This window comes from Phocoena phocoena, chromosome 17 (genome assembly GCF_963924675.1).
Source record: "Phocoena phocoena chromosome 17, mPhoPho1.1, whole genome shotgun sequence".
NCBI lineage: Eukaryota > Metazoa > Chordata > Mammalia > Artiodactyla > Phocoenidae > Phocoena > Phocoena phocoena.
The window spans coordinates 607,349-622,050 of record NC_089235.1 but is presented as its reverse complement, the minus strand read 5'-3'; the positions used below and the strand labels follow the sequence as shown (position 1 = coordinate 622,050).

The 14,702-nt window shown below is 39.8% G+C and overlaps 1 protein-coding gene across 1 annotated transcript in view; it reads right to left on the bottom strand.

The window, feature by feature from the left end:
• SPIDR (scaffold protein involved in DNA repair) overlaps positions 1-14,702 on the bottom strand; it is a 294,972-nt gene that overhangs the window by 172,339 nt on the left and 107,931 nt on the right. The window contains exon 8 of the mRNA XM_065895727.1: positions 7,801-8,014. Within this exon, the coding sequence (XP_065751799.1) occupies positions 7,801-8,014 (214 nt within the window). The remainder of the gene's footprint in view (positions 1-7,800; positions 8,015-14,702) is intronic.

Here is a 14,702-nt window from a genome sequence, read left to right as displayed (position 1 = left end):
TTTTATGTCCAGTTTATCCATTTTTTCTTTCATGGATCGTACCTCTGATGTTGCATCTAAAAAGTCACTGCCACATCAAGGTCATCAACGTTTTCTCCTATGTCATCTTCTAGGAGGTGTGTACATTTTACCTAAGTCTATATTCCATTGTTAGTTAACATTCATGAAGGATGTAAACCACGTGTCTACATTTATTTTTCTTTGCATATGTATCTCCAGTTGTTCCAGTACCATTTGTTGATGAGATTATCTTTGCTCCACTGTATTGTCTTTTCTCCTCTGTCAAAGATCGCTAGACTATATATCTGTGGGTCTATTTCCGGGCTCTTTATTCCATTCCATTGATGTATCTGTCTACTCTTTCAGCAATACCACGCTGTCTTGATTACTGTAGGTTTTGTTCTTCAAGTAAGTCTTGATGTCAGGCAGTGTCAGTCCTCCAACCTTGTTCTCCTCCTTCAATACTGTGTTGGCTATTCTGGGTCTTTTGCCTCTCTACATAAACTTTCAAATCAGCTTGTTGAATGGTCGTTTAATTTCAAATACCACTGGATGTATTCATTCCTAAGAACAAGGTCATTCCTTTGGAAAACCACAGAACAATGAATACATTAAGGAAATTAGACATTGCTACAATACTATAATCTAAAATGTTGTCCATATTCAAATTTCTACCGTTGTCCAGTAGAGCAAATCTTTCCTAATAAAGGATCACAACTGTGTCTAGTACCAGTTTTCTGGCCCCTAGTTTTGACTCCTTGGCTTCTATATGTCTAGAACTGTAAGACTCTCTCTCCCAGCCACACCAGTCTGAGGCAATCAAGCCTTGAGTGACTCAACAGCAGGAGGCACAGGAGGACAAAGGGGCCAGGGTCATGGCCCCTCCTACCGTGTGTTCCATTATAGTTTATCACAGGATATTGAATACAGTTCCCTGTGCTAAAAAGTACGACCCTGTTTATCCATTCTGTATGTAACAGTTTGTACCTACTAACCCCAAACTCCCAGTCCACCCCTCCCCCACCCGGCCTCCCCCTTGGTAACCACAAGTCTGTTCTCTATGTCTGTGAGTTTGCTTGTTTTGTAAATAGGTTCATTTGTGCTGTATTCTAGATTCCACATGTAAGTGATATCATATGGTATGTCTTTCTCTGACTTAACCTTACTTAGTATGATAATCTCTAGTCGCATCCATGACCCCACAGTTTTCAATGAGATATCAGCTCTTAATATTATTGAGGATCCCTTGTACATGACAAGTTTCTTTCATATTTCTGCTTTCAAAAGTTTTTGTCTTTAGATTTTGACAATTTCACTACAATATGTCTTGGTGTCGATCTCTTTGATTTTATTGTGTTTGGAGATCACTTACCTCCCTGGATATGTATGTCTTTCATCAGATCTGGGCCGGGGGGGGGGGTTCACCCATTATTTCTTCAAATACTTTTTCTGATGTTTCCTCTCTTCTTCTAGTACTCCTATAATGCACATGTTTCTCTATTTGATAAGACATATCCCACAGGTCTCTCAGGGTCTTTTCATTTTTCTTTCTGTTCCTTAGACTATATAAGTTCAATTGTCTTATCTTCAAGTTCACTTATCTTTTGTTTCACTTGTTTAAATCTGTTGTAGAACCTCTCTAGTGAGTTTTAAAATTTAAGTTATTGTATTTGGGTTGGCCAAAAAGTTCCTTTGGTTTTTAAGTAAAAATAAAAGATACATTTTTTCATTTTCACCAAGAACTTTATTTAACAATGTATTAACCTTTTGTTCCACTACCTTCTGCTGTTTTTTAGGCAACTTCAAATTCCATCCTTGCAAAACTTTTTATCTTTTTGAGCAAAGAACTGTTCCAGGCGCCTTTTACAGTCTTCCAGGGAATCGAAACTTCTTCCATTAAGAGAATTTTGTGAAGACTAAAATAAATGGAAATCTGAAGGTGCAATGTCTGGGGGATACAGTGGATGAATCAGAACTTCCCAGCCAAGCTGTAACAGTTTTTGCCTGGTCATCAAAGAAACATGAGGTTTTGCGTTATCCTGATGGAAGATTGTGCATTTTCTGTTGACTAATTCCAGACACTTTTTGTCGAGTGCTGCTTTCAGTTGGTCTCACTGGGAGCAGTACTCGTTGGAATTAATTGTTTGGTTTTCCGGAAGGAGCTCATAATAGAGGACTCCCTTCCAATCCCACCATATACGCAAAACCACCTTCTTTGGATGAAGACCAGGCTTTGGCATGGCTGGTGGTGGTTCATTTCACTTGGCCCACTATCTCTTCCGTTCCACATTACTGTACAGTATCCACTTTTCTTTGCCTGTCACTATTTGTTTTAAAGATGGAACGTTTTCCTTACGTTTCAGTAGAGAATCACATGTGGAAACACAGTCAAGCATGTTTTATTTCGTTTAACTTATGTGGAACCCAAACATCAAAGTGACTAACATAACCAAGCTGGTACAAATGATTTTCAACACTTGATTTGGATATTTTGAGTATGTTGGCTGTCTCCCGCGTGGTAGAACTTTGATTGTTCTCAACTGATGTCTTGATTTGATCACTGTCAACTTCAACTGGTCTACTCAACCATGGAGCATCATCCAGAGAGAAATCTCCAACACAAAACTTCGCAAACCACCTTTGACATGTTCAATCAGTCACAGCACCTTCTCCATACACTGCACAAATCTTTTTTTGCGTTTTTACCTTTCTTGAGATGATAAAGCATAATATGCCAAAAATGTTGCTTTTTTTCTCCATCTTCAATATTAAAATGGCTACACAAAAACTCACCCATTTTGGTAAGGTTTTTTTTAAATGCACCGATATGACAGCTATCACCATACAGTCTAACAAAATTGTTTCGAATGAAGTTAAAAGACAAGTGCTACTAGAGCCATCTTATGTAAAAAACTGAACAAACTTTTTGGCCAACCCAATACTCTTCAGCTCCAGAATTTCTCTTTGCTTTTTATAATTTTTCTATCTTTACTTATATTTTCATTTTGCTCACATATTACTTTCCTGATTTCCTTTAGTTTTTAAATATATAGTAAACCTTTAACTCACTGGAAATATTTAAGACAGTTGATTTCACATACCTGACTAATAATTCCAATGTCCGGGCTTCCTCCGTGATGTCAATTTTTTTTCCTGTGAATGCACCAATTCTTCCCTGTTTCTTTGTAAATGTAATTTTTGTTGAAAATTGGACATTTCAGTATTATTCTGGCGTAACTCGGGGAATTTAATTCTTCCATTCCACAGGGGCTGCTGAAGCTTAACTTACTGAGAGCTGGATTCATCCATTTATGAATTTTCCATACTATTTTGTAAGTTGTGTGCTCCTTGTCTTGTGTAGCAAAGTGGTATTTTTGTTTCATTGTCTCTGTCATCAGCTAGACCTGACAAAGATTCACTTAAATGTTTGGTTCCAAACAGCAGGGAGGTAGACATGTACTGTCTCTTTAACTCTCCTGGAAACCACTTCAGCCTGTGAAGGGGCTGGAAAAATGTCCACGAGCCTCTGTGCCAGTGCCTCAGTGATCAAAGCTTCATTCAGCAATCAGTACAAACCCTGATATACTGCCCACCCTGGCTCTAGCATTTTGCACCAGGACTGTGGAGATGGGTGATGTGGGACAGTCGCTGCTACCAGCAGCTGAAATTCCCCATTTTTTTTTAACATCTTTATTGGAGTATAATTGCTTCACAATGGTGTGTTAGTTTCTGCTGTATAACAAAGTGAATCAGCTATATGTATACATCTATCCCCATATCTCCTCCCTCTTGCGTCTCCCTCCCACCCTCCCTATCCCACCCCTCTAGGTGGTCACAAAGCACCGAGCTGGTCTCCCTGTGCTATGCGGCTGCTTCTCACTAGCTATCTATTTTTCGTTTGGTAGTGTGCGTATGTCCATGCCACTCTCTCACTTCGTCCCAGCTTCCCCTTCCCCCCTCCCTGTATTCTTTCACAAAATCTTCCCTCGACCACAGATGTTCAACTCTATAGAATTCTAAAGTCACACTTCACATGGTTCCTGCCCGTGCAGCAGCTGTTTAGGTGGAGGTGTGGGTTCCTGGAACTCCCTGCTCTATGTTCTGAGACACCACTCTCCTTAGTTGCCCTCCTGATCCACTTTCTTAGACTAGGAAGACAGTGGTCACTTGTTTGTATGCTCCCCTCTTCTTCTGCTTCCCTCTACTGTGAATCATAATGCACATTTTCATTATTAGATACTCTGAGCACTCCTGTAATACAGTAACTAGTACGCATTTAACCAGCCTTTCCCGATGTTATTTAAGCACAAGGCCTTCTGGTCATATTCCTATGAAGACCCTATGGGAAAGTGCCCCATGGAGCAAGAGCTGACACCTGCTTCTCCTTCTTTCTCATGTAAGCATGAGTGACAGATTTCCTTCTCTTCTTCCCTCTAGTTTTTCAGATTATCCAGATTACTGTCATGGTGCTCATTTTTTCATTTTCACAGTGCAGTAGTTTTCTTTTCTATTTATTTCCTCTGAAGACACTGTAATTTTGGTGGGAAAAGACTGGCTGTCATAACAGGAAGATAATCTCACCCTATAAACAAACCTTCCACCTTCAGCATTGCTTTACTCCTAGCAATTTCTTCATCTCACAGAATCCCAGGTGGCAAAGATGGAGCAGGAACAAAAGCAGCTGTGAACAAGCCTGAGGGCTCTACCTCGGCAGTTACCACACATGGCTTACACTGAAAACCAGACCAGCTGACAGTTTCTCTTTGGGCATCACAGTCTCTCTTGTGTTTACTTACGGCTTTAGGTATTGCTGGTGTCAAGAAGGTACTGCTGACTGTGCCATCAAAATCTGCCCCAAGTCTCCCCATTTTACTACATGGTGCCCTAACTCACTTGTTTCCTCAAGCCAGAAATTCAGAGGAATCTTGTTTCTTGTCTCTCCTTCACAAACCACATCAAATCCATCAGCACATCCTGTTGCTGCCAACTCTGAGATACGTACTGAATCTACTGTTTACCATCCTAGTCCAAGTTATCATCTTCCCGCACACCTGAGCTACTCCCAAAGTCTCCTGGATGCCTTTACTCTGGCCTCCTTCTAAGTTATCCTGCACAAATTTCAAACTGTGAGTAAGATCACATCCTTCCTTTCCTAGACAGCAGGGAGGATTTAACACACCAGCTCTTTAACATTGTACACGTGTTCTCCATCCTCACTTGCTGCCACTCCTGCTGCAGAATTCCCCTTCATCCATATGAACTATGTATATTCCTGTATACACCATGCCACTCTGGCCTCTTGTTCTTTGCTAATTCAGCCTCCTCTATTGCAAATGCCCTCACAGCCCCTTCTTTGGTTCTTTCCAACTTAGCCTTCATAACTTAGATAATCAGCAACTCCAGGAAGCTACCTCAATCTGCTCTCTCCCCAGTACACACACACACACACACACACACACACACACTCTCTCTCACTCACTCTCTCTCTCTCTCTCTCTCTCTCCCCCCTACCGACCTATCAGTCATGCTTACCTCTTCACTGCTCTCACATCCTTTGTACAGACCTCTATTATTATACTTCCTAGAGTCTTTATCACATGTTTATTTTACCTTTCTCTTCCACCATAAAGTGAGTCCCTTAAGGGCAGAGATGATTTGTCATTCATTTTGAATACTGTTTACCCATTATTTAGCACAAGGCTTATTATACAGTAAGTAAACATCAAAAAATGCTTCTTAGCGAATGTACAAATCAATGAAATACATTGATACATCCTCTCATTCAAACAGGGAATATAACAAGACTGGCAACATCTTGATGATTATCTAATACTCAACATTAATCATATAGTTATTGAATGTCTACCACAGGCCAAGCATTATTCTAGTCACTAGGAATACAGTAGTGAAAAAGTTTTGATTTGGAAGTTCTAGCCAATGCAATAAGACATGAAACAGGTAAAGAAGCATAAGCATTAGGAAGGAAAAAACAAAACTGTTATCATAAGTAACATAATTGTATAAATAGAAAAGTTTTACTATACAAAACAGACATATGAATTGATAAGAATATCCCCCGGGCCCCAGTGAATATATGAGTAAAAGTTAAGAAAAACAATTTGCGAAAGAGAAGCTGTCATCAGTAAATAAATACAAGAGAAAGTATTCAGTTTGAGTATTCAGCAGCAGGTACTCTACTATGAGGTTTACAGTTTACTTAACTGTATCAAGAAATCACAGCAGTAACAGCAACAACAAAATGTATACCCTTTTGGGATTGACCCATATACACTACTGATGCTATGTATAAAATAGACAACTAATGAGAATATACTATATAGCACAGGGAACTCTACTTACTGCACTGTGGTGACCTAAATGGGAAGGAAATCCAAAAAAGAGGGGATATATGTATATGTATAGCTGATTCATTTTGCTGGGCAGTAGAAACTAACACAACATTGTAAAGCAACTATACTCCAATAAAAATTAATTAAAAGCAAAAAAAAAAAGGTATATCCTTTAATCCACTAAAACAGTTCCTAAAATCTACTCTGAGAAATAACCTGAAATATGTAAATACATATATATGAATATCTATTAAAGAGTTATTTATGTTAGCAAAAGAATGGATATATACTATATGCTGAGAATATGGAAAGAGTAAAGAAATTATAATGTGCAGTCATGAAAATGTTGACGGTGGTATTGACGTGACTGCTGAGAAACTGTCAGCAGTGGAAACAGCTATAAGCTTTACGAGTTATTATGGTAACAATATATTGAGAAGCACAAAACCCACATTCAAAGGTGTCTACTGCATCAGAAGTCAGGATCATGGTCACCCGGAGCAGGAGGAAGAGGAAGGAAAGGGGAGAGTGTTGCAGTCTCAGGTATGGACTTCATTCTATTTCTTGGACTGGACAGAAATGTATTTACTTTGTGATTACTTGATGAAACGTATACTTATAATCTGTGTACGATTCTATATTGTATATTATATTGTCCAATTTAAAAATGTTTTAGAAATTTAAATAAAATAAAGTAATGCAAGTTACCCTCTGATATCCTCAGCTTGTCTGTGGAAGAATTTAATTAGAGACTGATGGTCACGCACTATGGACACAATGAAAAGATCCCTCCTCTGGGGAAGAAGTTTAACTTAAAGATCTTTAAGTTGAATTCAAACCTAAGAATTTAACAGATGAATGAAACTTAAAAACTGTCAATAAAATTAACAGCCCTTAAAACAAGTCTGCTCAAACCTTCCCTCTTCTTTTGGTGGTAAAAATTAATACCCTATGCAGAAGAAAACAAACATGGTATCCTCAAAAATCATTTCTGATCCACTAATGACCACTTATGCCCCTGAAGATCAAACCCTATTATGTCTTAATTCGTGATTTTTATCCCCCTAAAGTAATTAGCAAAGAAGTATTAAATTAATGTGTATTATCCTATTGTCACTTAATCACTCTCACGAAAATTATATTTCTAAGAACGATAAAAACAAAAACAGCCAGATTTCATAACAACACACCACTTAAGCAGGAATCTTGATGTGCTTGTTTCTCCCTCACCACCTCACCACCCCCGCCAAATTATCAAAAATTTGCTACCAGAAATACAAACGAGCCATCACAGACAGTTCAGAGCTTCTGTTACATAAAATCTATGTCGAATCCTGGCTCCATCCCCTGGCATTACTGTATAATAAAGTGGCAAAAATACTCCTGATAAAAAGGTCTTTTGAGACAAACTCACAGTTGAGGACTGTGGGGATCAGTTCTCTGCACTCACCAGGGAGGGTAGATACGGATGATGTCTTGTGGAAGTCCCCGGAGGCAGCGTGCAGTCTCCTTGGCGAAGAGAACCCTCAGGCCAGTCCCAGGGGCCCCACCCTGAGAAGAGTTGTCAGCCTGAAGCCCCGATAACTGCTCACACATTGCAACTTGGATGGTGCATTCCTCATGAAGCTCTAGAATTTTCACAGTTAATATACCAGATTTTATACCTAGAAGGTGAAGAAAAGAACAAAAGCAAAAATGAAGTCTTAAAGACATATGGTCCAAGTGTGAATAAAATTATCATGAAAAAGAGAATCACTTTCAGATAGCCTTTTTCACCTGGAGAAAATGGTCTATATATTGATACTTTGAAAAGTAAAATACAGACTCTAACATGCTCATGGTAACATCTTTTTTTTAATCAATATATCCTGCATGTTGCATTTAATATGTACATTTTAAGCAACATAAGAAACAGTTTTCTATCATAAAGAAACAGTCTTGCACATACGGAAAACCCAGATCCACCACTTCACAAAGCATGTTTTCATTCCAAAACTTGAACCCTTTCAAAAATCACAACAAAAGGAGTATGACCAGGTCCTCTCCACCTCATTACCTGCTCTGATTGTCTACTTTGAAATGACACAGTATGACTGGCCGGCTGCAAGTATTCTAACGATCGTGGACGTTCAAAGTTGAGGATTTCTGTGGACTGATGGGAGTTAGGGCTCTAAATTTAAATGGGTGGAATTCGATCTGGATTCAATCACTGGGTCTCTTATTAATTAAGTTGGCCAAGTTACACAGCATTTAAACACCTCATTTTTCTCATGTGTAAACTGGGGATCATGCCACCTGCCTCGATTAACATTTTTAAGAATTAAATAAGATAGATAAAGTTGAGAGTGTGCATAGCCTATAACCTGGAAATCCCAGCTATGTACCCAGGAACTCTGTCACATGCACCAGGAGATCTAGACAAGGCTGCACATCTCAGTGTTGTTTGTAAGAGGAGGAAACCCAGCATCAGTCCATAGCCAATGGGTAAACTGTGGTGGATTCATGTAAGAGACACTCTACAGAAGCTTATGTGAATGGACCCGATCTGTACATATCAGCTTGGAGAGATCTCAAATACAAGAGGAGTAAACAGATATGTACAGCCTAACACCCATAATGTTATTTTTCTTGAACACAAAGACTAATAAAATATTGTTACAGGCACATATGTCATACAGGTACATAAATATGGACTAGCAGGACACACAGAAAACTCGTTGTAACTGCTGAATCATGCGAGAAAGAGGAGTGTGACTCAGGAAGGGAACCCAGGGGATTTCAAACTTATCTGCCGTATTGTTTGTTATAAAAGATTAATATGTGTTATTAATTCTAGGTAGTAAATACACTTTTTTTATTACTGTCTGCTTTTTAGTTAAAAAAATAAATGAATTAAATGAGATAAAACCGAAGTGTCTGGCACAGTGCCTTGCTAATAACAGACACCAATATGACTCTCATTACCACTTTAGCTAACTGGTTAACAGTGAGTATAAAAAGTAACATTTAAACAGTACCAGCACCTTAGTTATATAGTTTAATTTCGTTTCCATTTCTTTCTCCCTTTCACTTTTCTCTAGTCGTTTTCCCCTGGACCCCAAGTTTTCCACGCCCTGCTCTCTCTGAGTGCCTTCAGCAAGCGTTCATGTATGAAGCAAGGTCACGGCATCTCCCCAGAGCACTATCTGGAACTATGATTTCTAAGTATGTGTCTATCGTGAGACTGTTTCTCAAGGTAAGAAGGAAACAGAAGGGGGAAGGATGTGACCAAGCACACCCTAAGCTGTGCTGGCTCAGCTGGGCTGCTCACTATGGAGAGTAAAACACACTGGAAAGAACGGTGCTACCTAGGAAGTGAAGACTCAGCCTGCTCTGCCGCGACAGGTGTCTTTTTAATAAAAAGCAGCTCACCTCAGCTGGTGAACAGGAAAAGAAGTCAGGATATGTGGGGGTCACTGCGGTGAGCACACCGTTTTTCCTGGGCAGGGCAGCAGTGCAGTGGGTAGAGTTCAGCTCACTGGCAGCAAAGGGAAAAGCCCTAGTGGTAGGGACTGCACTAGCCACAGGCAAATTTCTGGACATACTTTAGGAGTTTTTAAAACTTTTACCTGTGCTCAGGGGTTACCCCCAACACTATCCTCGGCCACCAGCAGCGGCCGCTGTCCAGAGCCCCATAGCCCGTGCTCTCCAGCACCCACTGTCCTGCTGGAGTTCAAGCGGCCAGTGGTGCCCGGGCAGCACCGTTCTCCCTTCGGGTAACCAATTACTGGCATGTGCGATATAGGTTTTCAGCGGTCTGCCCCCAACCCTACAGTCCACATAGACACTGACAGATTTTACAAAAGGCAAGACACTACAGAAACACATAAATAGTATTACAGCAGAAATACCTATATATCTATGATGAGTCACACTGCTACTGACTGCAGTTTCTTTGAAGATTTGTATGAGAACTCCTGACAATATCTAATAACTATGAACCCTGATTTGACCATCACCACAGCATGCTTGGTGACTAAACAGGTTTGGGAGTGCTATCTTGGATGCACACAGGGCTGCGAACAGCACTTCTCCACCAAGCACCGTAAAGTCCCTCCCACAGGATGTGCTCCCACACAGGCCTGAGGAGAAGCCAGTGGTCTGCCTTCCCTGCACAAAGTAAGCAGCGTAATGTCCTCTTCCTCTGAGGGAGAAGGAGCCTGGGACAACCCAAGACAAGTTATGCATTCGATGCAAGCTTTCAATCTGAGCACAAGAGATGCTGGTTTTACAAACGAAGAAGACTGTTCTGCAGTTAGATGGAGGAAACATAAAAGGCCATTCTGTGACAGTGGGGCAAGTTTTCCATAAATGCTGTGAGACTCAGCCAAAGTTTCATGTTGTCAAGGAAGTGTCTCCCGAATCTCAGCCAGAGGCAACTATTCCTTCCCTCTGAAATCCTCAAATACCTTATCTACACTTACAAGTATCCTCCTTTTTAAATGGAGATAGTATCAGCTATAGTCAAGAACACTGCAAACATTGAGAGAGAGAGAACAGAAAGCCTACAGTGCAGGGCCCGGTCTGTCACCCATACAATAATGGCTGCCACTGTCATCAGTCACTGTCACAATATCAACTTTTCAAGGCATTTTCAAGTCTATTATGGTACTTGATCCACAATAACCCTATGCACTAGGTAAGGAAGATATTAATCTCCCTTTTTGACAAATAAGAAAACTGAACAAGTTAGTTGCTCATATGACTTTCTTAAGGTTAGAGAGGATTACTGGCAAATTTTATGCTCAAAACTGAGTATTCTCACAAGTCCTATACTTGCAGTGTCTCGAGGGTAAATGGCAGTTAAAGACAGGAAACTGAGGATGCTTTTTTTCTCTATTTTATTATGCTCAAACGTCGGACTTGTTTAAATGTTTAAAAAAAAAGAAAAAGAAAAAGCACACCAGGTTGAGAAATGGACTCAAGTGAGGCTTCTCACTGGTTGGGCACAGTCAGGATTTCAACACTGAAAAGGAAGAGTATAATTTGACAGAAACCAAACGCTGAGGGAAGAAGTGCCCCGAAGACCAAATGGAAAGCACAGATATCAACACAGCACGAAAGTGGTTAAGACACAGGAACAGACGATTCACAGAGGAAATACACCACAGGATCTAGTCATTTCTATCCATACATATGCCGAGCAGATGAAACACTCTGTAGTTAAAATGGCAAATAGTTAACTTAAAGGCTAACATTTGATGAATGAATGCATGAATGAGTGAGTGGTTTATTTTATCAGCAAACTACTCTAAAAAAAAAGTCTTTGATTTTAAATGAGCAAGAGGCCACAAAAGAATCGAGCAAGTAATATAAGAACAAAATATATTTTTGATTCCTGGCTTAAATGACTTATTTGAAATACACAGGTGGCTAGGGTCCATTTATATGCATGTTAATTCCAATCCTCCTCAGTGGGTTATGCTGATGAAGTAATATATATTGTGAGGAAAACATTCATGAATACTTATACAAAAAATACTATACAAGAAATTAACAAAAACTATAAAAGAAAGTACCAGGTGAAGCAAGTTAGTACGGGGGGAGAAATACTGAAATCATCCTCCTATAGAGACAGAAACATCTGTAATTTTTTATCATGAAATACTTTTCATAATATAATTGTTGCACTAACTTTAAGCTGTTCCACTTCATTATCCACAAGATGACTGCAGAGTAATTTGGGATCCTCCCTGTATGATTACTCTCTTTATCTTCATAGATATTCTAACAGGCTAATCCATAAAGCGTCTTGATTTAAAATATATGTCCTACTATTCTCTGAAACTGGTACTTTTTCTCTTCTTCCGGCCAAATCATCAACAGGTGCCCACCATTACTTTTTTCCTCAGTCCTCACCCATCATGTACACACACACATACACACACACAGACTGGGGTAGGAGGGCAAGACAGCACAGCAAGGGTCAGGGGTGGAGATCAGGGGAGTTTAAAGTACACCTGCTTCCTGTGCAGACAGAGGAGCAGGTTTCTCTCTCTCTCTCTCTCTCTCTCTCTCTCTCTGTGTGTGTGTGTGTGTTAGGGGCAAGGGACAGGGGTAACAGTGGTGTCATGATATCAGTGTTGGATCTATTAAGGCTGAGATACCTCTTAGTTATTACAGCCTGGCCCTAACTGACCTCCGCAGTCTGGTACCTGACTACTCTGCCCTAACACAAGGCCCTCCAGAGTGGCCCTCTGGTACATGTAAATTTAACGACAGCCACCTCTGTTCTTGAATCCTTCAGGCGCCAACCACTGAGTAATCCAGACAACCGTCCACTGTTTAGAGACACCTTTGTTACCAGTTACTTCTCACTGCTCTACCCTCGAATTCCACACTTCTACTCAAGTATCTTTAAATTGTTTCTATACCCGTACTTTAAGAAAGCATTTCACCACCATCTCCCAGGTGAATTCTCTAACCACAGTTCTGCTTTTCCATTCAGCAGGGTTGATCATTCTCCTTTATGTCATCACTGTACCACTGTACCAAGAGTTTAACACATGAAATGAATAATTTAGTCTATTAAATCATGAACTCTGTGCTGTACTTGGATAAATACCAATAAAATATATAAGAGCTGAATGAACTCGAATAATACAAACTGATGTAAAGAATTTTGGGGACTATTTTTCTGTTCTTGATTGCACTGCCAACCAAGATGGTTTTGACCTACCTCCCTCACCTCAATTGGTTTTGATATTTACCCAAAGGATGCAAATTAAACTGTAATTCAAGTGATGCTCCAAAAAGAAAAATAAACAATACAGTCCAAAATCAAATCCAAATGATGGTTTTTCTATTCACTGTATTGTACCACTGCTTTTTTTTATTACTATGCACTGAAAGTTGAATTGTACTTATTTGTACACAATTATACTATCTTTTCTTTTGAAAGGTTACAACTATGCTTAATTTTACCAATGATCCCAAACACCCAGCAATATTATGTGCCTGTGAGTATTCAGTTAGTGACTCTCTAATTAACTGCATTATTATATTATTATTAATGCTGGTACATCAAAATTTTAGTTTCTGAGTAAATGCTGTAAGCTGCCAGGAGATTCATTTCACAGATAATTTCACAATAAAATTCATAAAGCTCTAAGCAGGAGGTCTAGATTATAATACCTAAAAACTAAATTCTGAAGAAATTTACATCTTTACCCTGTAAAAGCACTTTTTTGTTTAAAATTTATGCTTCCCCATAAAATTTTAAGTCATCTGGCAATGATGAACAGACACATTTCTTAACCACAACTGCTTACTGAACTGTAAACAATTGTGCTTTCACTTCTTGATTCTACATTTTTTTTTTTTGGCCTTTTCACCCAGTTTAAAATATTCTCTGCCAAAAGCCACAATAATTCTAAGCATGAAACAGAAATCCGAAACCCAACTCTTAAAAAAAAAAAAGACTAGATAATACTAACCAGGAGACTGTAATGTTCATCAGAGTCCCTAGCAATGAGAACAAACAGAATTTAGCAGAGCACACCAGCCACCTGGGATCACAGTGTCACAGTGCTATCATCAGGCATGTCACCATGACTTGTTCTACAGGGGTAGCCTGTATTGTTCTGTAGAGGGTGAATGGGCAATAGAAGGCCCCATTTTTTAAGAAACCCAAGTAAGGAAAAAGCATACAAAGGCTCCAGGAAGGCAATAGATCCCTAAGCAAAGTTCATACAAAACCAGAGAAGAGGGAGTACTCTGGACCGAATGTTTGTGTCCCCCCTAAATCCGTATGTTGAACCCCTATCACCACAGTCTGGCTGTATTTGGAGATGGAGCCTCCAAGAAAGTAATTAAGGCTGAATGAGGTCACCAGGGTGGGGCCCTGACCTGACAGGATTAGTGAGTATCCCTAGAAGAAGAGACACCAAGAGATGCCCTATATCTCTCTGCCGAGCACAGAAGAAAGGCCATGTGAGCACACATCCAGATGGCTGCTACCTAAAAGCCAGGAAGAGGGCTCTCACTAGAAACTGACCATGGTGGCACCTCAATCTTGAACTTCCAGCCTCTAGAACTGTGAGAAAATAAATGTCTGTTGTTTAAGCCCCGCATCTATGGTAATTTGTTATGGCAGCCCAAGCCGAATAAGACAGATTTTGGTACCATGAAGTGGGATGCTGCTATAATAAATACCTGAAAATGTGGAAACAGCTTTGTAACTGGGTAATGGGCAGAGGCTGGAGGAGTCTGGGGTGCTTGCTAGAAATATGGATGTTAAAGGTAATTCTGGTGAGGTATCAAACGGAAACGAGGAACAAGTTATTGGATACTGGAGGAAAGGTGATTGCTATG